The sequence below is a fragment of the Dromiciops gliroides genome, chromosome 2 (genome assembly GCF_019393635.1).
Source record: "Dromiciops gliroides isolate mDroGli1 chromosome 2, mDroGli1.pri, whole genome shotgun sequence".
In the NCBI taxonomy this organism is placed as follows: domain Eukaryota; kingdom Metazoa; phylum Chordata; class Mammalia; order Microbiotheria; family Microbiotheriidae; genus Dromiciops; species Dromiciops gliroides.
The window spans coordinates 484,399,472-484,425,252 of record NC_057862.1 but is presented as its reverse complement, the minus strand read 5'-3'; the positions used below and the strand labels follow the sequence as shown (position 1 = coordinate 484,425,252).

Below are 25,781 nucleotides of genomic sequence, written 5' to 3'. Positions count from 1 at the left end.
GTATTCAGGCTTTAATATACACAACTACTACACCAAAGTAAACAGTCAACATAATTCACCACCATGATGTGAGGTAGGTACCCTAGATATTATTGTCTTCATTTTACAGAGACTCGGTTTGTTCATGGTCATATAGCTGGTGAACATCAGATCCAAGATTCAAACCTCATTCTTCTTGACTCTGAATCCAGTGCTCTGCTCACTAAACCATACTGCCTTTCCTAACAATTGCAGAACTCTACAATTTCCGTGTCTTCCCTTCATAACCATCTATTTTCCCTTTACATTCTCTCCCTTAAGAGCTACAAAAGAGGTACTATGGCTTCCTTAGAGCAAAGACAGTATTATGTGGAGTTTGAGCCTTTGATGGAGATAAAAAGTTGTTGTTCAGTCATTTTTCAGTTGTGTCTGACTCTTTGTGACCCCATTTGGGGCTTTCTTGGCAAAAGTAATGGAGTGGTTTGCCATTTCCTTCTCTAGCTCATTTTATAGATGAGGAAACTGAGGCAAACAGGGTTAAGTTACTTTTCCAGGGTCACACAGCTAGTAAGTGTCTGAGACTGGATTTGAACTCAGGAAGATGAGTCTTCTTGATTCCAAGCCCAGTACTCTATCCACTCTGCCACTTAGCTTCCAATAGAAGTTAGTTTTGATGATAAATCTGAAAGCACACACTCTTCACAGAATTTTTTTTTACTTAATAGTATTTTATTCTTTTCTAATTACATGTAAAGATAGTTTCCAAATTTTTCCCCCTCCTTTTCCTTCTTCCGTAAGCCAGCAAGCAATATGATATAGGTTATATATGTACAATTATGTTAAACAAATTTCCACATTAGTCATGATGTGAAAGAAGAAAGAACAAAAGGGAAAAACCATGAGAAAGAAAAAACAAAATGAAAATAGTGTGCTTCTATCTTCATTCAAACTTGATAGTTCTTTCTCTGGATGTGGATAGCATTTTCCATCATGAATCTTTTGGATTTGTCTTTGATCATCGTATTGCTGAGAAGAACTAAGTCTATCATAGTTGATAATTGCACAATGTTGCTAAAGACCATGATGGCAATGTGAAGCGAGGCTGCAATCATACTTTAATAATACACAAAGGGCTTCAAGACAAATGGAACAGGAGGTACAGAGACAAATAGTGAAAAAAGGATATGGAGGCAGACAGCATGGTCATAGGGAACAAGTCCTGGAGGAAGACAGGCAGTGTGGGAAGAACATGGGGAGGGTGAGGGACACTGAGAATCACTCACATAACCATGGATTAGGGAGTACTCAGAAGCATGGACCTGAGGGAGATGGAAGAATGTTTGGGGAGTGGTATTTTGAGATCTTATTTTTATAATTTTTTAGGGGGGAACAGGCTAACTCTTACTTGTGCCACCTTGGGATTAGTTCATTAATATATCTAAATCATTTCAAAGTTGTTGTTAAAATTTTTAAATAAACATGTCTATGTCATCTCAAAATGATCAGTACCATTTGGTGTTCTTCTGGTCTTACTGTAAATATCTGGAACTTGTCTAAGATTTACATATCATAGAACCAAAAATCCCCAAGAGTAAATCCTAGATGGCTTCTCCTGATTCAGCACAGCAGATATTACTAGGATCTGATTTTTTGTTATTAAATGATACAATTTGTAAATTATGCTCCTTTGATCTTTGGAACAGTTTGTATGTGACTTCTAGGTTTCCCTTTGCAATCTTATTTCTAGCTATTGCCACTTTATACTGGCTACTTATAAACTTACTATACCTACTAGAAGGTAGAAGGTGATCGGAGGACCAGAACAAGATATAATTTTAACACGATTATCATTATCTTCCCCAACTATCTCTTCCCCCCTCAAATAAAAGTTTTCCTTTAGAACCAATAAATATAGTTGAACAAAACAAATCTATACATGGGGCATCTGAAAAATATACTTCACAGGTTTTTCTTGATGGGAGAAGGAAGGCAACAACAACAATGACCTTCCAAGTAAAAAGACAGCTAGTTGGTATAGTGGATAGAGCCCCTGCCTAGAATCAGGAAGACTTGAGTTCAAATATGACCTCAATTACTAGCTCTGTGACTCTAGACAAGTCATTTAACTGCTGTTTTCCTCAGTTTCCTCATCTGCAAAGTGGGGATTATAACATTTTGCTATTATTGTGTGGTTATGAGGATCAAATAAGATAATTATGAAGCTCTTATCACATGATAAGCACTCCATAAGTTATTATTATTATTATTTCTTTCCTTGCATATTCTCTGACTCATGTGACTCATTTGATTGGGGAGAATCATAGGTGCTACCAGGTAGTCTAAATACCAGATGTCCTGTATTTGGCCATTGTGCATATTATCTATAACTGTGATTCACTGGGGAATTGTTGGAGCTATTGTTTATGAGCCTACTGTAGGAGTAAGGTGCTAAAATTCAAGGAGTAAAGTTATGAGAAGATACAAGGGGCTTCTCTTTCTCTTTCATTTATGTGCTGGGATTCCTTGCTTCCCATTCAGAGGGGCCACATAGATCTGAAGAACTCACTGTGAAATGCATTTTAACATGAAAAGTGCATATAGGTTTGGTTTTTTTTAAAGCCACATGACTATTTCTTACATCATAGTACTGATAATAGAAGGGATTCTTATGCAGATATGTGTTGATCCCAATGACCTTTTGAGATGAAGTTCTTCTCTGCCTAATAATTCTGCTGGTTCATGAGTACCATTTTATAAGGCGATGCTCTTTTCAGGGGTATAAACACCTTATAGGAATCAGTTGAAAGAGCTGAGTTATTCATCTGATTGCCAGCCTTATAGTGAGGAGTCTCACCACATTTATTTAGATTGGACCTAAAATTATAGATTTTGAGCTGGAAGGGGCCTATAGATTTTAAGCTGGAAGGTCACCTAGTCTACCTCCATCACTTTACAGATGAGAAAACTGAGGTCCTAAGAATAAGAACTGAAGTGACTTTTCTATCATATAGGTAGTAAATAGCTCATTGGGGATTTGAACCCAGATCTTCAGACTCCAAATTGAGAACACTTCCCACAGTGCCATACAATCCTCTCTCCAGCATGGTGGAACCTGCCAGAGTTTGATCTCTAGTGGAATAATTTATAGAACCCAGAGTCACCTCCACATGACAATGAAGTCCTGGAAGTAGCCTTTTAGAAAGACAATATTAAAATGAAATATCAAAAAATGTTCCTGGGCTGTAATGACTGACATAAACCAGAATGCATTAGTATCTTTCACGTTGGAATTGAGACCAGATTTGTATCAGCAATAGATTTCTTCAGTTCACTAGGTCTAAATTTTCTTACCTGGAAAATGAATGGGCTTAATTAGCTATCTCTGAGGTCCCTCCTAGATTTTGGTGGTTCTTTGATTTTATATTGTTTGGTTGAAGTCTTGATTTACAGAAGTAGCTAATTTAGCAAAATACTCCTCAGGGCCTATGCTAAGTAGGTTGCATTTTTAAAAAATCATTAGATTTTATTTTTGATGCATATTCAAATAACTTTTTCCATTGTTGTTTATTCTAGTTTTTATTGTACCTGCAAAGTTGGTAAGACAACTTATGGTCCTGGTGTAGGACCTAATAAACAAGAAGCCAAACAAGCAGCGGCTAAGATTGCATGTGAGAAGCTGCAGTTAGGCAATACTTCACAGGTAATTAACTAGCCTTTTGGCTTAATTTTCTTGTGTTCAAATTCCATCTCAATTTGATTTGAGACAGATTGTTTTTATGATGTTGTAAGAAATTATTGTCCAGAGAGATAATGACCCTCCTTCTTATTCAATTTTAAATCTTGCTAGTTATACATTTGTTCATACGTTATATATGTGACTAAAAATTCCAATGGTCTCTACTGGCCAAAAGGTAGTGCTGATTTACTTTTCTGTATATGTCTTGGTTGGGATTTCTTTCACATATGGGTTGTACTAGAAGGCCTTAACAATTCGCAAATTCTGTGATTCTGTGATTTATAACTCCAAACTAACCCATCAGTCAACCAATGAAAAAGCATCTAATTTTACTTGATACTGTTAGGCAACATGGCTGCCATAGCATTGGGAAAAATAAATATAGAGAGATTACATTGATACAATTTTGGAGAACAAGAGTTATGCATAGTTCTTTGTATGTCTCCCCTTTTAGGAAAGTTATTCAATATTTTTTTCTGCTTGTGCTTCTCCATTGACTGATTCTAGCAATACACCTCTGAGTCTATCAACATTGTAAGTATGAAGTAGTATATATTGTTCAATAAATCTTACTTGATGTCCACTGACTATCATAAAGAAAATATTTATTTTTAATATTTGGCTTCTTTCCATGCAGATGTTTTATTTTATTTTTAATTTCTTATTTCTTTAAATACCAATCTTAGACACACAATAACATGAATAAAATATATTGAACAGGAGATTGTACCTGAAATTGTGAATTTTTATTATGTAGAGATTGCTTTTATTTTTAAGTTTATAATAATTCAGTGTTTAATTTCAAAGTTGTTCCGCTTGTCTTTGATTCTTTTGTTCTCATGGTGGATCATTTCAAAGATCAGAGGTCCTAAGTCTTTCAAAGTTGTTTATCTTTACAATATTGTTATTGGAGAAATTGTTCTGGTTCTGTTTACTTTACTCTTAATTCCCACCAGTCTTTATAGTTTTCTCTGAAATCATCCCTTTTGCCATTTATTATAACAAATAATATTCCATTATATTAAAAACATATTTTTTCAGTTATTCTCCATTAATGAGAACCCTCCTGAGCTACCAGTTCTTTGCCACTATGAAAAGAGCTACTATAAAGATTTTTGCATGTATGAGTCCTTTTCCTCTTTCTTGATATCTTTGGGGTCTAAACTTAGTCAAAGGGAATTGCTGAGTCAAAGGAAAAGCACAGTTGTGCCTTTTGGGCTTAGTTCCAGACCCTATGTCAGTATTATAAAGAATAACCATAGTAACCTTCTTGTATTTAGAATATACATCTCATGGTAGGGGAAATCCCTGCACCAATGCAATTCAGCATTTTTTCTTCTGCTTACTGGTCTGAGAGAGCTGCTTGAAGGTACCAAGAGGTTAAGTGACTGGCACACGGTTACATAGCCAGTCTTGATACATTTTCTTCTATTTTTTCAATCTCTTGACTTTGTTTTCCTTATCCTCTCATGGATTAATTTTTTCTTTTGTCCATTCTAATTTTTGAGTAGTCTTCAATAAGGAGGCAGCTAGGTGGCGAAGTGGATAAAGCACCAGCCCTGGATTCAGGAGTATCTGAGTTCAAATCTGGCCTCAGATACTTGACCCTTACTAGCTGTGTGACCCTGGGCAAGTCACTTAACCCCCACTGCCCCCCCCAAAAAAAATTACAGTAGTCTTCAATAAGGATTTGTTTGGTTTGTTTTTTATCTCGTGTACTAAGGTATGAATTCTCCTTCTAAGTTTTTCCTTTATAGCTCTCATTTTTCCAGTTCTTTTCTCTAGCATTCTTATTTAATTTATAAAATATTTTTAAACTTATTAAAAAATCTTTCTTTATTCCTTCTATTCATTCTAGTTGAACTTGTGTCCAAAAAATGTTATTCTTTGAGGTTTTTGAGACTTTGCTTATAGATGTTATTCTTGTCTCCTGGCTTTTTGTCTGGGGAATCTCTGTTACCATAATAGCTCTTCATGCTGGGAATAATTTTTGTTTACTTATTCTTTCAGTCCTACTTCTTAAATTGGGACTTTATGTTAGGTGCAAGCTCTATCTACTTCTAGAGGTGGTGTCTAGGCTTTCCTTGGTCCTATTCTGTATCCTCTTGGGTCCTACTAATGCTTGCTGTGGTTACTGAGTGCTGTGTTCTTCAAGCATCTCAAGGGAGGCTCAGGCTAGGGATATGAAAGTGTTCAGTGAACCTAAAGTTGCCTGATACAGGGCAAAGTCATTACTGTCCTCCTGGCTTGAGCTTTTCAAGCTCCTGATCATGAGCTAGATCTTGCCTACACAACTGTAACTTTTCCCCTGGGTGGAGCTCCAGAAGACTTCTGCTGGTTGCAGCTTCAATCTGCTAGCTGGAAAGATCTGCAAGTTTAAGTCAAGTCAAGTCAACAAGGATTTAAGGACCTATTATGTGTCAGGCACTGATCACTGAGGATAGAAAAGAAAGGAAAAATTATCTCTGACCTCAAGGAGCTCACAATATAGTAGGAGGGAGGTACAAACAAGATATATACAGGATAAATTGGAAATAAATTCATGGGAAAGGCTTCTTGAAGAAAGTAAGATTTTAGTTAAGACTTGAAAGAAGGGGGTGGAGCCAAGATGGCAGAGAGGAAGCAGCAAGCTACCTGAGCTCTCCTTCTGTTCCCTCAAAAAGAACATTAAATCAAGCCTCTGGACAGATTCTGAAACTACAGAACCTGCAAAGAGACAGAGAGACACACTCTTACAACCAGAGATAATTTAGAAGACTTCAGGAAAAGGTTGGTCTGACTCGGGCAAAAGGGAGGCCCAGCACAGGGAAGCAGCCCAGAGCCAAGGGGGTCGGGGAAAGTCAGCAGGAGCTGCGGGCCACAGCTGAACAACTGAGGCCCCTGGAACCTGGCTCAAAAATCTGGTGGCCAAGAAGGACAGTGGAAAAACCTACCTGCACCAGCTGGGAGGGTGGGCCGTAGGGCCACGAATGGGACAGGCGGGATCGGGTGCCTGGCAGAGCGCACCCAGACAGGAAGTGCAGGGGGTCGAACTGCACACACTATAAAGGCCTCAGAGTAAAAAGCTGTTCACACAGCACCTATACCCCTGCACAAGAAGCCCAAAACAGGGACCCTGGTGCCCCCAGAGCAGACCTCAACTTAAAAAATAAATAAACAAGCTGCAATAATGAGTAAGAAGCAAAAAAGAGACCTCTCCATTGAGAACTTATGTATCAATAGGGAAGAAGCCAACACAAACTCAGATGAGGACAATAGCCTCAAATTGCCTACATGGGAAGCCTCACAAGGGAAGGTGAATTGGTCTCAAGAACAAAAAGCCTTCCTGGAAGAGCTCAAAAAGGTTTTTAAAAATCAATTGAAAGAGGTAGAAGAAAAAATGGGGAGAGAAATGAAAACAAAACAAGAAAACTATGAAAAAAGAATCAGCAGCTTGGAAAAGGAAGCACATAATTTCACTGAAGAAAACAATGCTTTAAAAAATTCATTTGACCAAATGGAAAAAAAGGTGCATAATCTCATTGAAGAAAACAATGCCTTAAAAATTAAAATGGGACAGCTGGAAGATAAGGAATTCATGAGACACCAGGGATCAGTCAAGCAGAATCAAAAGAATGAAAAAATAGAAGAAAATGTGAAATATCTCATTGGAAAGACAACTGATCTGGAAAACAGATCAAGGAGAGATAATCTGAGAATCATTGGACTACCTGAAAGCCATGACCAGAAAAAGAATCTAGACACCATATTCCAGGAAATTATTAAGGCGAACTGCCCTGATATCATAGAATCAGAGGATAAAATCATCATTGAAAGAATCCACTGATCACCTCCTGAAAGAGACCCCAAAAGGAAAACTCCAAGGAATATTGTAGCCAAATTCCAGAATTATCAGGTGAAGGAGAAAATACTCCAAACAGCCAGAAAGAAGCAATTTAAATATCATGGAGCCACAGTCAGGATTGCTCAGGACCTGGCAGCTTCAACATTAAAGGACCACAAGGCTTGGAATATGATATTCTGGAAGACAAAGGAACTTGGATTGCAGCCAAGAATCTATTACCCAGCAAAAATGTGCATTCTCTTTCAGGGGAAAAGATGGACATTTAATGACATTGGGGATTTTCAGTCTTTCCTGGTGAAAAGACCAGAACTGAATAGAAAATTCGATCTTAACATACAAGATTCAAGAGAAGTTTAAAAAGGTAAACAGAGGGAAAAGAAAAAAAGGTTACCCAATTAGGTTAAACTGTTTATATCTCTACACGGGAAGATAATACTCATAACTCTTAAGAACTGTAAATGTATTTGGGCAGAGAGAAGGCGTTTACACAGAGGGTATAAATATAAATTGTCTTTGATGTGATGATACAAAAAAATATTAAGGGGTTAAAAAGGGAGTCTGTGGGGAGGAGAGGAAAGGGGAGGTGGAATGGGATGAATTATATCATACGAAGAGGTGAAAAAAAAACCTATTACAATAGAGGGAAAGAAAGGAGGGGTGAACATTGTTTCAACCCTACTCATTAGATTTGATTCAAAGAGGGAATAACATATACATTCATTGAGATAAAGAAACTTACCTCATTCTTTAGGGAAGCAAAAGGGTAAGGGAGAGGGGGGGGACTGATAGAAGGGAGGACAAAAGCAAGGGAGAAAAGGGTAAAGAAAAGAGAGGGGGGTGATAAAAAGGGAGGGCAGATCGGGGGAGGCAGGGGTAAGAAGTAAAACCTCGGTGAGGAGGAATAGGGTGAAAGAAGGGGGGAAAAGTACAAAGGGGGTAAATAGAATGGAGGGGAATAGACAGTCAGTAATAATAACTGTGAATGTGAATGGGATGAACTCTGCTATAAAATGGAAGCGAATTGCAGAGTGGATTAAAAACCAGAATCCTACAATATGCTGTTTACAAGAAACACATTTGAAGCAGAGAGAGACACACAGATTAAAGGTAAAAGGCTGGAGCAGAATATATTATGCTTCAGCTAAAGTGAAAAAAGCAGGGGCAGCAATCCTTATCTCAGACATAGCGCAGGCAAAAATAGATCTCATTAAAAGAGATAAGAAAGGAAATTACATCTTGCTAAAAGGAACTATAGATAATGAAGTAATATCAATATTAAATATGTATGCGCCAAGTGGTATAGCATCCAAGTTCTTAGAGGAGAAGTTAAATGAGTTACAAGAGGAATTAGACAGTAATACTATACTAGTGGGGGACCTGAATCTCCCCCTCTCAGAATTAGATAAATCTAGCCAAAAAATAAATGAGAAAGAAGTGAAAGAAGTGAATAGATTACTAGAAAAGTTAGACATGATAGATGTCTGGAGAAAACTGAATAGGGATAGAAAAGAATATACCTTTTTCTCAGCAGTACATGGCACATTTTCAAAAATTGACCATCTATTAGGGCACAAAAACATCATAGTCAAATGTGGAAAGGCAGAAATAGTAAATGCATCCTTCTCAGATCATGATGCAATAAAAATTGCATGTAAGAAAGAGCCAGGGAAAAGTAGAATGAAAATCAATTGGAAACTAAATAATATCATTGTAAAGAATGAATGGGCCAAACAACAGATCATAGAAACAATCAATATCTATACCAAGAGAATGATAATAATGAGACAACACACCAAAATCTATGGGATGCAGCCAAAGCAGTGCTTAGGGGAAATTTTATAGCTCTAAATGCTTACATGAATAAAAAGGAGAAAGAGGAGATTAATGAATTGGGCATGCATCTTAAAAAGCTAGAAAAAGAACAAATTAGAAATCCCCAATTAGATACTAAACTAGAGATCCTGAAAATTAAAGGAGAAATTAATAAGCTTGAAAGCAAAAAAACTATAGAATTAATCAATAAAACTAAGAGCTGGTTTTATGAAAAAACCAATAAAATAGATAAAATATTGGTTAATTTGATTTAAAAAAAAAAGAAGAAAACCAAATTACCAGTATCAAAAATGAAAAGGGTGATGTTACCACCAATGAAGTAGAAATTAAATCAATAATTAGGAATTATTTTGCCCAACTGTATGGCAATAAATTTGACAATCTAAACGAAATGGATGAATATTTACAAAAATAAAAACTGCCAAGGTTAACTAAAGAGGAAATAAAATCCTTAAATAAACCCATATTAGAAAAAGAAATTGAACAAGCCATTAATGAACTCCCTAAGAAAAAATCCCCAGGGCCAGATGGGTTTACGGGTGAACTTTACCAAACATTTAAAGAACAATTAATTCCAATATTACACAAATTATTTGGAAAAATAGGTGGAGTTCTACCAAATTCGTTTTATGACACAAATATGGTGGTGATACCAAAACCAGGCAAAGCAAAAACAGAAAGAAAATTATAGACCAATTTCCCTAATGAATATTGATGCTAAAATCTTAAATAAGATATTAGCAAGGAGATTACAGCAAGTGATCACCAGGATAATACACTATGACCAGATGGGATTTATACCAGGAATTCAGGGCTGGTTCAACATTAGGAAAACTATTAACATAATCAACCACATCAATAAGAAAACCAACCAAAATCATACGATCATCTCAATAGATGCAGAGAAAGCTTTTGACAAAATACAACACCCATTCCTAATAAAAACACTAGAGAGTTTAGGAATAGGGGGAGCTTTCCTTAAAATAATAAACAGTATCTACCTAAAGCCATCAGCAAGTATTATATGCAATGGAGATAAATTAGAGGCCTTCCCAATAAGATCAGGGGTGAAATAGGGATGTCCATTATCACTCCTATTATTTAATATTGTACTAGAAATGTTAGCTTTAGCAATCAGAGAAGAGAAAGGAATTAAAGGAATTAGAATAGGCAAGGAGGAAAAAAAACTATCACTCTTTGCAGATGATATGATGGTATACTTAAAGAATCCTAGAGAATCAACTCAAAAATTACTTGAAACAATGAACAACTTTAGCAAAGTAGCAGGTTATAAAATAAATCCACATAAATCATCAGCATTTCTATACATGACCAACAAAGTCCAGCAGCAAGAGATAGAAAGGGAAATTCCATTTAAAGTAACAGTAGATAATATAAAATACTTGGGAGTCTACTTGCCAAGACAAACCCAGGAACTCTATGAACACAACTACCAAACACTCTTCACACAAATCAAATCAGATCTAAATAATTAGAAAGATATCAATTGCTCATGGATAGGCAGAGCTAATATAGTAAAAATGACAATACTGCCTAAATTAATTTACTTATTCAGTGCCATACCAATCAGACTACCTAAAAATCATTTTATAGAACTAGAAAAAAATAATAACAAAATTCATCTGGAAAAACAAAAAATCAAGAATATCCAGGGAAATAATGAAAAAAAAATTCACAGGAAGGTGGGTTAGCAGTATCAAACCTGGAGCTCTACTATAAAGCGGCAGTCATCAAAACTATCTAGTACTGGCTAAAAAATAGAGTGGTAGATCAATGGAATAGGCTAGGCACAGGAAACACAGTAGTAAATGACACTAGTAATGTAGTGTTTGATCAACCCAAAGACTCCAGCTTCTGGGATAGGAACTCATTATTTGACAAAAACTGCTGGGAAAACTGGAAGATAATATGGCAGAAATTAGGCATAGACCAATATCTGACATGTTATACTAAAATAAGGTCAAAATGGATACATGATTTAGACATAAGAGGTGATACCATAGGTAAATTAGGAGAGAAAGGAATAGTCTACCTATCAGATCTTTGGAAAGGAAAACAGTTTATGACCAAACAAGAGATAGAGTATATTATAAAATGCAAAATGGATGATTTTGATTACATTAAATTAAAATTTTTTGTACAAACAGAAGCAATGCATCCAAAATTAGAAGGGAAGCAGAAAGCTGGGAAACAATTTTTGTGGCCAGTGCTTCTGATAAAGGCCTCATCTCTAAAATATATAGGGAACTAAATCAAATTTATAAGAACCCAAGTCATTCCCCAATTGAGAAATGGTCAAAGGATATGAACAGGCAGTTTTCTGATGAAGAAACCAAAGCTATCTATCCCCATATGAAAAAATGTTCTAAATCTCTAATGATTAGAGAGATGCAAATTAAAACAACTCTGAGGTACCACCTGATATCTATCAGATTGGCTAATGTGACAAAAAAGGAAATAATAAATGTTGGAGAAGCTGTGGGAAAATTGGAACACTAATGCATTGTTGGTGGAGCTGTGAACTGATCCAACCATTCTGGAGAGCAATTTGGAATTATGCCCAAAGGGCTATAAAGCTGTGCATACCCTTTGACCCAGCAATACCACTTTTGGGTCTTTTTCCCAAAGGAATCATGGAAGGGGGAAAGGGACCCACATGTACAAAAATATTTATAGCTGCTCTTTATGTGGTGGCAAGGAATTGGAAGTTGAGGGGATGCCCATCAATTGGGGAATGGCTGGACAAGTTGTGGTATATGAATACAATGGAATACTATTGTGCTGTAAGAAATGATGAGCAGGAGGAGTTCAGAGCAACCTGGAGGGTCTTGCGTGGGCTGATGATGAGTGAGATGAGCAGAACCAGAAGAACATTGTACACAGTATCATCAACATTGAGTGTCGATCTACTGTGATGGACTATATTCTTCTCATCAATGCAATGGTACTGAAGAGTTCCAGGGAACTCATGATAGAAGAGGATCTCCAAATCCAAGAAAAAAAAAAGAAATGTGGAGTATAGATGCTGAATGAAAAATACTATTTCTTTTGGTTTTGGTGCTGTTGTGTTTTCTATTTTGAGGTTTTTCATCATTGTTCTGATTTTTCTCTTATAACATGACTAATGCAGAAAAAAAAAGACTTGAAAGAAGCCAAGGAAGCCAGGAGGCAGAGATGAGAAACAATAAAAATGCCCGTAACATCTCCCCTACACCCTTCACCCTCCACCCCCACCTAGTCTGAACTCCATGCCCTGATTACTCTGTTTAAGCCTTAAGATCTATCTTCAGGAAAGGATAAGAAGCACTCAGCTGCTATTCTCTTCTGTTTCTGATCCTTGCCCAGTCAGCCACCCTTAGACACAGGTCCCCTCTTCAATCTACTCATAGTGATTGTGTTGCCAGTTGGCTCCTGTTTTTTACTATCTTCACAGACTTTGGCTCGTACTTGCTGGATCTGAAAACTCTTCTTGATCTATATAGCTTCAAGCTCTAGTTCATTCCCTATGCTGGAAAGCTCAGTGATGCTTTCTCCAGACTAGACCCTACACCCATTATCTGCACACCTTTGTCTCCTTATTCTGACTTGGGCTAAAAAAAGAACTCATAGGGGCAGCTGGGTGGCACAGTGGATAAAGCACCAGCCCTGGATTCAGGAGAACCTGAGTTCAAATCTGGCATCAGACACTTGACACTTACTAGCTGTGTGACCCTGGGCAAGCCACTTAACCCTCATTGCCCTGCAAAAAACAAACAAAAAAACAAACCCTCACTATGATCTTTTTTTTTAATTTCCCGGACATGTGATCTCTGTTGTTCTTCCTAAGTATTTGTTGAAATAGCTCTATACTGGTCTATACTGCTTCCTTCTATTCTGCTATCTTGACTTATTTCCAGAGGTAGGATTTGATCCCAGATCTTTCTGACACTGAGGTTAGCCCTCTGTCTATTGTGTTGTTCAAAAATCTAAATGTGGGTTCTAATCTGCCCCCCGCCAAGTTTTTGGGGGAAACTGTCTAAAATCACTGATAAATTCAGCAAGAGTTTAGTCTTTTAAGGATTTATTAGAAGATGTGTTATAAGATAGTGAAGAGAAAGATTGAGAACAGATTCCTTATAGCATGGAAATCCTAGCTTTCCTAGCAGCCCACATGAAGTTCTGCTGCCAGGTCAGAAAAATATTTTACCCAGACCTTTTGTTGACTCTGCCACTCCAAAATTTTATTTGAGGGGTTATTTTAAAGTTGTTTGGAGGGGAATGTTGAGAGAGTTCAGCTGGGCTGCAGTCCTAATCTGCTACCTTGGCTGCACCTGAAAGATCTACTTTTATAGTTCTGTCTTTTAGATTTTTAGGATATTGCTGCTAAATCTTTATAAGTCTTTGTTTTATTCCTTTCTTCCCCCCACTTTTTCTGTGGGGCAATGAGGGTTAAGTGACTTGCCCAGGGTCACACAGCTAGTAATTGTCAGGTGTCTTAAGCCAGATTTGAACTCAGGTCCTCCTGAATCCAGGGTCGGTGCTTTATCCACTGAGCCACCTAGCTGCCCCCGTTTTTGTTTTATTTCTGGTAACTCTAGGCCAAATCAAATCACTTCAGGGTATGTTCCTTTACTGTTGGCTGAATTATGTTAAAGATCAGATTGAGCCTAAATAAGAGATTCAACTCTCTGCCATAATGTTTCCCCCAAAAGTGAATATTTGTATAAGATGTTTGATCTTTCTTGGACTAAAAAGTATAATGTAACTTGGTATTTGTGGACACTCATAACAGTAATATATTTATTTTTAGTACCTCCCCTTTACAGTGTATGCTACTAATACTTTATTATATAAGTAGTTTTCAGTGATATTGATTAATCTGACTGAAGTAAAAAATTCTGAAATCGAATTATTCCTATAAATCATATTACATGCCAAATTAAAGATATCATTAGGCAAAGTCTGATTTTAGTCTTGAAAGTAGCCAAAGTTCATAACAATCTTATATTCAAAGACAAACTTCCTGAAAAAGAATACTTTACATGTTTTTTTGTTTGTTTTGTGTTGGTTTTTTGGTGAGGCAATTGGGGTTAAGTGACTTGCCCAAGGTCACACAGCTAGTAAGTGTTAAGTGTCTGAGGCCGGATTTGAACTCAGGTCCTCCCGACTCCAGGGCCGGTGCTCTATCCATGGTGCTACCTAGCTGCCCCCCAAAAAAGAATACTTTAAAGAACTTATTAAAGATATTTTAAAAATATCTAAAAGGAATGAAAAGTTATTTATGTATAAAGGCATAATTGGACACGTAAAATCAATTGTTATTGCTTTTTTGTTTGCTAGAAATGGTGTGGTTGAAAGTGGATTCTCAGAAGATTCTTCAGAAAGAAGTAGTAATGATTACTTGCAAAGTATTTCTCCATCTTCTCTGGTATGGTATTAACCTCTGCATTTGATTACTTATTAATCTTGTGAAAGTTTTTATTCATAAAGAATTATTTACTAAACAAGCATAATTTTTATATAATGCAATATCTAGTCATTTTTATTATTATTATTATTATTATATTAATCCATAATGGCAAATATGGCCATCTTTTTGTCCCTTCACTATTCCTACATCACTCACAGATAGGATTCCTCCACAAATATCTCATGCACTTCCATCTTCCTACATAGAGCTTCCTCTTCCCTTATAATCCACCAGTAGTCCTCATGATATACTATTAGAAACATTGCTTTAGAGTAATTCAGTACTGCTGTTTCCCCTTCCCTTTGTGATTGGGACTAGAATAATGCAGCAGCAAAGAGAACAAGGGAGCAGAATTTAATTCATTCCCATTTCAGTTCAACTTCATCTCAATAGACATTAAGTGACTACTGTGTGCTATATAGTGAGACAGATACAAAACATTTAGAAAACAAAATATGACCATTTTGATACAAACACTGGTAATTACAATACGTAATATCATGGTACATCCTATTTGAGGTACAAGATGGAAAATTATTGCCAACAAGGAAGAATATAGAAGACTTCATGTAGGAGGCAGGATTGGAGTTGGGTTTTATAGGATGAAAAGTGAAGAAGGCTATGAATAACATAGATGAGGAAATATGGCTAAAGGAATATCTGGACACAGTGTGGGAAGATTAGCTTCAGAGCTTGCTGGTAATTGAATTGATTCAATTTCATGAAAATTTTTCATTTTCTTTTATTATAGACCTCTCCTAGAAATTTCCAACTGAAGCCTAAAAGGTATTGATTTCAGTCTCTTTTACTTTGATTTCAAGTGTGCAGTTTGTTATGTAATTAGTTAATTTTTTTGAGGACTCAATAGATACAGAACCTTCTACATACTGGTGTGGCCCCTGTGTAAGGTGGAGAGTCTCTGAATTCAGAGAAAGTGATCTTTCCACTACATTATGCTACCTTCCCTGGCCATGCTAGGCTATCTTTTCTGGTTTCTTTTTTGTCATTCTTCTGAATATTAATATCTATTTTTCCATATAAATCTGTCTTCTTTGAAAGGCCAAGTCCAAGGACCAGTGCTGAAGTGTGTGTTTATCAGTATGGAAGTGTAACTCAGTGGTCCTTACTTTTGCTATGACTAGTAATCTCTGAAGCTGAGTCAGTCTTAGAACAAAGGCAGTGGGGCAATGAGGAGCTGACCAGAGGATTCACACCTTTCCCTGCCAGGGAATTCATATCTTGTTCGGGACACAAGTGAAAAGAAATTCAACCTCACTTTGCATATGCCTACTAGCCCATTTGTATAGCATATCTCTTGTAAAACAACAATTTGTTGGATTCTGGTTTCTAATTCATTCTGCTATACAATTACTTTTATGGGTTAGTTCCTGAAGCTGCTGCTGCTGTAATAAAGTCTGATATTTGGAACTGTTAGGTTGCCTCCCTCAATTTCTTTTTCATTGACTCCCTTGATATTCTTAACCTTTTGTTCTTACAGATAGTTTTGTTACTATATTTTCTAGTTCTATAAATATTTGGGCAATTTGATTGGTATGGCACTGAATTAGTAAATAAATTTAGTAGAATTGTCATTTTTGTTATATTGGCTCAGCCTACCCATGAGTAATTAATATTTTTTTCCAATTGTTTGGATCTGTCTTTATTTGTGTGAAAAGTATTTTGTAATTGTGTTCATATAATTCCTGGGTTTCTCTTGGTAGGTAGACTCCCAACTATTTTATATTATCTATAGTTATTTTAAATATAATTATTCTTTCTGTCTCTTGTTTCTGGACTTTATTCATAATATATAGATGATTCATGTAGGTTTGTTTTATTTATATCCTGCAACTTTCCTAAAGTTGTTAATTATTTCAATTAGTTTTTTCATTGATTCTCTAGAATTCTGTAACTATAGCTAGAATTTCTAGTACAATATTGAATGATAGCTATGATAATGGGCATCCTTGCTTCACCCCTAATCTTATTGGGGAGGCTTCCAGTTTATCTGTATTACAGATAATTCTTTGTGATGGCTTTAGATAAATACTACTTATTATTTAAAGAAAAGCTCTATTTATTCCTATCCTTTCCAGTGTTTTTTAAATAGGAATGAGTGCTGTGTTTTGTTAAAAGCTTTTTCTGCACCTATTGAGATAATCATATGATTTATCTTGGCATTGTTATTGATATAGTCAATTATGCTCCCAATTTTCCTAATATTGAACCAGCCCTGCATTCTTGGCATAAATCCCACCTGGTCATACTGTATGATATTTGTAATATATTGCTGTAATCTCCTTGCTAGTATTTTATTCAAATTTTTGCATCAATATTCATTAGGGAAATTGGGGTATAGTTTTCTTTCTTTCTTTTTGTTCTTCTTGACTTAGACATTAGCACCATGTTTGTGTCATGAATGGAATTTGGTAGGACTCCTTCACCTATTTTTCCAAATAGTATCTATAATATTAGAATTAATTGCTCTTTAAGTATTTGGTATAATATACTTGTGAATCTATCTGGTCCTGGAGATTTTTTCTAAGAGAGTTCATTGATGGCTTGCCTAATTTATTTTTTCATATAGGGTTATTTAAGGATTCTATTTCCTTTTCTGTTAATCTGAGCAATTTATATGTTTAAAATATTCATCCATCTCACTTATATTATCAGATTTATTGGCATGTAATTGTCCAAAATCACCCCTCCCCTTTCACCCTGTCCTTTCTCAAAAGTATTTTGTTTCTGACCACTGTCAGAATCTATCTCCAATCTACCCTCCCTTCTATCAGTCCCTACTCCTCCACTTCTCTCATCCACCTCTCCTCCTCCTTCTCTGTAAGCTAAGATGGATTTCTATACCCAACTGAGTGTTTATGTTATTCTCCCTTTCAGCCAATTCTGATGAGAATAAGGTTGAAGGATTGCTGGCCACCAGCCCCTATCTTCCCCTCCACTGTTTTTCTTCCAGTGTATCCATCTTTCTCACCCCTTAATTTTATTTTTATATCATCCCATTGTAGTCAACTCACATCCATGCCCTCTCTATATGCCTTTTAATTGTCCTAATAATGATAGTTCTTCAGAATTACAAGTATCTTCTTCCCTTGTAGGAATATAAACAGTTTATCCTTATCAAATCCCTTACAATTTCTCTTTCCAGTTTACCTTTTTATGGTTATCTTGAGTTTTCCATTTGAAAATCATATTTTCTATTCAGCTCGGGTCTTTTCATCAGGAGTTCTTGAAAATCCTCTATTTCATTAAATCTCCATTTCCTTCCTGAAGGATTATACTCAGTTTTATTAGGTAGGTGACTCTTGATTGTATAGCTCCTTTGTCCTCGGAAATCACATTCCATGCTCTCCAATCCTTTAATGTAAAAGTAGTTAAGTCTTGTGTTTTCCTGACTGTGGCTCCATTATATTTTAATTATTTCTTTCTAGCTGCTTGCAATATTTTCTCCTTGACTTAGAAGCTCTGGAATTGGGCTACAGTATTCCTGGGAATTTTTGTTTTGAGATCTCTTTTAGGTATTGATCAATGGATTCTTTCGATTTCTATTTTACCCTCTGGTTCTAGGATAGTGGAGGGGGTTTCCTTGATAATTTCTTGAAATGTGGTGATCATTGTTTTCAGGTAATGCAACAATTTTTTTTAGTGATGCAATTGGGGTTAAGTGACTTGCCCAAGGTCATACAGCTAGTAAGTGTTAAGTGTCTGAGGCTGGATTTGAACTCAGGTACTCCTGACTCCAGGGCCAGTGCTCTATCCACTGTGCCACCTAGCTGCCCCAACAATTATTTTTTTATTGTTTATTTTTATTTTTTTTAATTTAGCATTTTATTGTTGCTCAATTACATATAAAACAATTCTTTTGGCGGGTCAATGGGGGTTAAGTGACTTGTCCAGGGTCACACAACTAGTGTCAAGTGTCAGAGGCCTGATTTGAACTCAGGTCCTCCTGAATCCAGGGCCGGTGCTTTATCCACTTCACCACCTAGCTGCCCCTAAAACAATTTTTTTAACATCCATTTTTAAAACTTTGTGCTCCAAATTCTTTTCCTTCCTCCCTCTCCAACTTCCCTTTAATAAGGCAAGCAATTCAATATGTTATACATGTGTAGGGGCAGCTACGTGGCACAGTGGATAAGGTGCTGGCCCTGGATTCAGGAGGACCTGAGTTCAAATCTGGCCTCGGACATTTGACACTTACTAGCTGTGTGACCCTGGGCAAGTCACTTAACCCCCATTGCCCCGCAAAAAAACAAAAGCAAAACCAAAAAACTTTGTGTTCCAAATTCTCTTCCTCCCTCCTCACTTCCCTTTAACAAGGCAAGCAATTCAATATGTTACACATATGTAGTCATGCAAAACATTTCCATATTAGTCAGGTTGTGAAAGAAAACAGATAAAAAAAGCCCTCAAGAAAAAAAAATTATGCTTCAATTTGTATTCAGACATCAGTTCTTTCTCTGGAAATGGATCACATTTTTTCATCAAAAGTCCTTCAAAGTTGGTCTTGGATCATTGTATTGCTGAGAATAGCCAAGTCATTCACACCTAAAAATCTTACAATATTGCTGTTAGTTTGTATACAGTACATTTCACTTTACATGAACTCATGGAAGTCTTTCCAGGTTTTTCTGAAAGCATTATGCTCTTTACTTCTTATAGCACAATAGTGTTCCATCATAATCACATACCACAGTATGTCCACCATTCCCCAACTGATGGGCATCCCCTCAATGTTGAATTCTTTGCCACCAAAAAAAAATCCATAAATATTTTTTATACATTTAGGTCCTTTAACTTTTTGTTTTTTATCTTTTTTTGGGTACTGACCTAGTAGTGGTATTGCTAGGCTAAAAAGTATGCACTAATCTGGCAATTCTTAAATTATCTCTCCCTGATCTATTTTCCTGGTCAGTTGTTTTTTCCAATAAGATGTTTCATATTTTCTTCAATTTTTTCATTCTTTTGATATTGTTTGATTATTTCTTGTTGTCTCATGGAGTCATTAGCTTCCAGTTCCCCAGTTCTAATTTTTAAGGAATTATTTTCTTCAGTGAGCTTTTGTACCTTCTTTTCCATTTGTCCAATTCTACTTTTTAAGGAGTTATCTTCTGTGAATTTGTGTACATCTTTCCCCATTTTTTTTGTACTTCCATTACCAAGCTGTTGATTCTTTCTTCATGATTGTCTTGCTTTGCTTTCATTTCTTTTCCCAATTTCTCCTTTATCTCTTATTTAATTTTTTTCACTCCTTTTTGAGCTCTTCTAAGAATTCTTCATTTTCTAGGAATTCACATTTTTCTTTGAGGCTTTGCATGGTAGCTGTTTTGACATTGTTGTCCAATTTTGATCTTCCCTTTCACCATATAGTAATCTTCTATGCTCAGGTTCTTTCTTTGTTGTTTGTTCATTTTCTCATCTTATTTCTTGACTTCTAACTTTATGTTAAAGTTAGGCTCTACTCCTTTGGTGGAGAGTGCATTGTCCCAAGCTTTAGGGTTTTTGTGCAGCTGTTTTCAGAGCAAATTCTAGGGACCTGGAAGTTTTAATTTCTTCTGAGGTGGTATGATCTAAGGAGAGGTGTAGTCACTGGTTTCCTGTATTATGCTCTTGTCTATGAGTGACCACAAGCACTCTTTTCCCCTGGGAACTGTAACTAGGGCCTCTGCTCCCCTGAGGCTGTGAGATCTAGTATGCTAGTGTTTTTCCTCATCTCAGGACTATAACCTGGGCCTATGACCTGGAACTCCATATAAGCAATGCAACTACCCACTACCTGCTATGTTTTCCCTATAATCTCTTTCTGACCAGTTGTCTGGATTCTTTACCATCTGTGAGCTGAGAGCTTCTAATTTGCTGTTGCCCAGTAAGTTGCCCCCAAGGTCTGCATTGGACTATGCTCCATTCTCACCCCAGTAAGACTGACCTTTCCTGTTGACCTTCCTGTCTTAGACTGGAAAATTTTACCCTGTCTTTTTATTGGTTATGCCAGTCCAGAATTCGTTTTGAGGTGTTATTTTAAAGTTGCTTGGAAGGGAATTGGGGAGAGCTCATTAGAATGAATCCCTTGCTTTTTATTTGCTACCATGCCTCTGCCCCCCAACCACCAAGAAAGGGATTTTTCTGAGAAATAACATAGAGGAAAAAATATGCAGGACTTGAAGTTTAGAATGGATGGGAATAATACAGATGTCTCCAGCATGGAGATATGGAACAAAAAATTATATTTAAGGTACTGATGGGTCATAGAAATTCAGAGCTGGATCATCTTAGAGATGTAGTCCTACAGTATGAAATATATGTCCTGCTCCTGAATGATACTGGAATCAAATTAAAATGTTATTGGGAAGGGGCAGGTAGGTGGCACAGTGGATAGAGCACCAGCCCTGGAGACAGGAGGACCTGAGTTCAAATCCGGCCTCAGACACTTGACACTAGCTGTGTGACCCTGGGCAAGTCACTTGATTCCAATTGCCTCACCAAAAATCAATCAATTAATTAATTAATTATATTTTTTAAATGTCATTGGAAAATATTTAACAAAATAAATAAAAATAAAATAAAACAAGCTGATTTTAATTTGTGGTCTTCTAAGTCGGTATGTGGCCCAAAGGGATCCTTTTACTTGGTTTGGTGACACACCATTTCTATGTGAGTTTTATACCACCAATCTAGTTCAATCCCATAATATTACAGATGAAGCAACCAAGGCCCAAAATAGCTGAATTATCTTGCTCAAGGCAATATAGCTAGTTGCAGTTTTGGGGAAATTTTTTCAATCTTCTGTGATCCATAAAATGGGGATAGTAACTTGCATACTACCTACAAATACAAAATTACAAAACACTTCCCAAGATGCTGTGAAGAAATATTATGTCAACTGTAGCATGCTATATAACTAGACTATCATCTCATTGGATTAGAATTCCTTCAACTTTTCACTTTCTGGATTTTCAGATTATTGGCAGCTAAGTTTGCAAGACAGCCTGACAACAATGAGAAAAAAGAAAATACATTTAGTAGCAATGAAAGGTAAGAGGGGAAATGGGGTGTGTTTGATTAAATGAAATATTCGTAAAGTTCTTAGTATAGTGCTTGGCACTTAGTAGGGGCTCTATGCTACTTATTCCTTCCTCCTTCTCCCTGAAGGAAAATACACACTGAAGGGAAACAAGAAAATACTTATATTCCACTCTTCTGGTATCTGCTGAGACTCCATCTTAATCTGGTTCAGAAAAGTAAAGCCATACATATAACTGTTCCCAAGAAATAGCCTCTATTCAGACATACCACAACTTCTAGATGACCCATAGCTATAGGGACTGTACATTTTGTCTGAGGTAGATTGAAGAAGCTAGAGCTTCCTATAAATCCTATTCTAAGTCGTTATGATTCCTGAGCACCGGCTACCTTGGACTTTTTTATACTGAAGTGCATAGCATGGCTGTTGTAGGAGCAGGGCATATCTTGTCAGAACAATGACCATGAGACCTTTCATATTGCAGGATAGGGATAGAAGGATCTTCATCCACAATATTGGATGAATTTTCTTATGTGAACTTCGGAGCCAAAGGAGAATAATCAAATGGTTCATAAACAACAGATATTTTACAATTTCAAAATAACTAATAAATTATTTTGCTTTAAGGTTTGTCAATGATTTTTCATGACATAAAAATGCTTAACTGTGGTGATTTGGCCAAGTTTTTAAAGGAAGGACACAGAATTGACAAGAAGTCTTATGCCATTAAACGTGTTAAGTTTGATAATGAGTAAGTAGAGAACTTTTAAGTTGCATTTAAGACATGATTAATTCTGTATTATTACTTTCTGTGCTTAAAATATTGTAGTTTTAAAACTTATTGCAAGAGAGAATATATGGATAATCTCTCTTCTGATTATTATAAACCTGCTATTGTTTCTTTCCTAGCCTTTCTCAAAACTGACCTAGCCCTCTCAGTAGATGGTGAAAAATTCATTTGGTAATTCAACAAGTATTTCTTCATTCAGGTACCTGCTATGTGCTAGACACTATAAAAAGGAATACATTTTGAGGACTCACTCAACTTCTTCATTTTTGATGGGCTCATTAATTTTTTTCAATTACAAATTCATTTAATGGAGGTTGTTCCTAATAGTAGGAAAATATCTTAATTCAAAGCTGGAAGGGACCTCAGAAGCCATATATTCCAACCATCTCATTTTACTGAGGAGAAATTGAAACCCAGAGAGGCTTGGTAGATTTTCTGACCAGCACACCAGTAGCAAATAGAAAAACTGAAATTTAATTGAAAATTAATTTTCTGGATCAGAATCCAAACTTTTTTCATTGTACCATCAGCTGGAAGGGGAATACAACTCATTTAGTTTGACTTCCTTTTAATAATGAAGAAACTGATGCCTAGAAAGCTTCCATCAACTTACCCAAAAAGCACCCAGTTTTTCAGTAGAGAAAAGGATGTGGTTACTTGCTTCTTGGTCCAGATCCTCTTTCCCACTGTTTTTTTGGGTATGTGTATTGTTGACTAGCCTACAGGTGTAGGACTAATGCCATATGGCAGTTCTGTAACCTGCTTTTCAATTCCAGGTCATAGATGCAAAACAGAGAGGAATAGTTATGAGTATGAGCTCTAGCCATATATTGGGCAAGGAATAAGTTCATGGAAGCAAATAGTAGCTTGTGCTCTAATTCTAGCAAACAGAGCAGGCCCTCCTTCTAGTCACTAGCTTAGCATGAAGCTTAAAAGGATTTACAAGGTCAGGGAGTCCCAGGACCAAAGAGAAGCCTGAAGTTCAGTCTGTCTGACCTGTAGAGCTTCCCAGCAGGAAAATAATAGCTGAGCCTATCAGCAGTGTACTGAAACTCCCAAACAGAGATAAACTGTAAAGATCAACCCTGGAATGGGGCTCAGACCAGGAGGCAGTGAGCAGACCTTGTTCGACATCACATTATTTTGGGAGCACTTGTAGACCTTAAGCCTGACCTGTGAAAGCAGCTGAAGGTTTTAAGAGCTCAGGAGTTTAGGCCAGTTATTTCTCCAGCATGAAATATGCAGAGCCCAGAAATAACATAAATTCCAAAGTTAAGAGTAGGCTAGAAGAATGAGCAAACAACAAAAAAATCCCATCATAAGGAACTATTATGGAGATAAGGAAGTTCAAGACACAAACCCAGAAGAAGAGACTGACTCATAAAACTTAAGTGACTGCCCAGGGGTCACACAGCTAGTAAGTGTCAAGTGTCTGAGCCAGATTTGAACTCAGGTCCTCCTGAATCCAGGGCTCAGTACTTTATTCCACTGTTTCCATCTAGCTGCCTCAAAGGTCTTCTTTTTTTGCCCTTTTTTTTGTTTTTTGTTTACAAAAAGTCTCAAAGGAAATGCAGCTTGGGTACAAGTTCCCTACAAAAATTCTGAGAAGAGTTAATTCAAAGGTTTTTAAAAAAGCAAAACATGATTTTATAAAGCGACTAAGATGCAGAGGAAAAAATGGAGACAAATAAAGCTAGGAAAGAAACATATGAAAAGAGAGTTTACCATCTTGAAACAAGAAGTACAAAACCTTACAAAAGAAAATAGTTCCTTGAAAATTAGAATTGACAAATAGTAGCTAATGACTTCATGAGACAACAGAAATGAAAAAAGGCAAAAGACTGAGGAAATAAAATATGAATTAACTCAAAGGAAACGACAACTGATCTGGAAAACAGATCAAAGGAGGAGATAATTTAAGATCACTGATTACCTGAAATCCATGAAGGAAAAGGAATTTAGATATCCTATTTTAAGAAATCATAAAAGAAAAGTTCATAGATATCTTAAAACCAGATGACAAAGTAGAAATTGAAAGAATCCCTCGTTCACTTCCTGAAAGAAATTCCAACATGAAAATTCCTAGGAATGTAACTGAAGTCTAGAGCTCCTAGGATGAGGAAAAAATACTATAAGCATACAGAAAGAAAGAATTCAAATACTGAGGAGCCATCATCAAGTCATGTGCAACCACTTTAAAGAAACTGAACTTGGAATATGATATTCAGAGAACAAAGAATCTAGGTTTACAACAAAGAATAAATTATTCGACAAGACGAGTTAGAAAAAATATATAGAATTGATTAAATAAAAACTAATATTAATATTGTGGGAGGGATGGGTTGGGGGGGACTGGACCTTTAATAATAAAGATTCTCCCAAGCATTCCAGATGAAAAGATCAGAGCGAATAGGAAAATTTTACTTACAACATAGGAGTCAAGAGAAGCATATAAAGGTAAACATGAACAAGAAATCATAATGACTGAAATAAAGCTCAACTAGTTTACAATCATATGTGGATATGACACATTTAGACTCATAATTCTTTCATCATTAAGGGCATAGAAAGAGTCTAATTAGACTGAGAGCCCTGAGAAATAATTCGTCTCTTGTTTTGATGATCTCAGAAGAAGAATGGAAAAGTAAGAAAGAAAAACAGCACTGAGATGGGGGAAGAGGAGGGAAAGAAAGGGAAAAAATATCTCACATAAGTGGAGTTATACAAATAGTTTTCTATATAACAAGAGGCGGGGCAGAGGAGAGGGTACAATCATTGAACCTCACTGTCATCTTAACTGGCCAGAGTATGGAGATACACACACATGCATTGGGTACAAAAAATACATCTTGCCCAGCAGGGGACAAAGAAGAATAACCTTCAGGAAATTTGGTCTAAATAATGATCATAAGAATGACCAGAGACTATTCTGGCTCTAGACAAAATGCACAGGAGTGGGGCATCTAGGTGGCACAGTGGCTAGAGTACTGGCTCTGGAGTCAGGAGGACCTGAGTTCAGGTCCAGCCTCAGACACTTGACACTTAAGGCTCTGTGACCCTGGGTGGTCACTTAACCCCAACTGCCTCACCAAA

At 36.5% G+C, this 25,781-nt stretch overlaps 1 protein-coding gene across 1 annotated transcript in view; it reads left to right on the top strand.

Annotated features, from left to right (window-relative positions):
- Positions 1 to 25,781, top strand: part of EIF2AK2 (eukaryotic translation initiation factor 2 alpha kinase 2) — an 81,401-nt gene that overhangs the window by 32,273 nt on the left and 23,347 nt on the right. Inside the window, 7 exon segments of the mRNA XM_043986521.1 lie at positions 3,553 to 3,679; positions 4,170 to 4,249; positions 14,733 to 14,820; positions 15,614 to 15,648; positions 21,835 to 21,909; positions 22,526 to 22,595; positions 22,597 to 22,649. Coding sequence (XP_043842456.1) covers positions 3,553 to 3,679; positions 4,170 to 4,249; positions 14,733 to 14,820; positions 15,614 to 15,648; positions 21,835 to 21,909; positions 22,526 to 22,595; positions 22,597 to 22,649 — 528 coding nt within the window.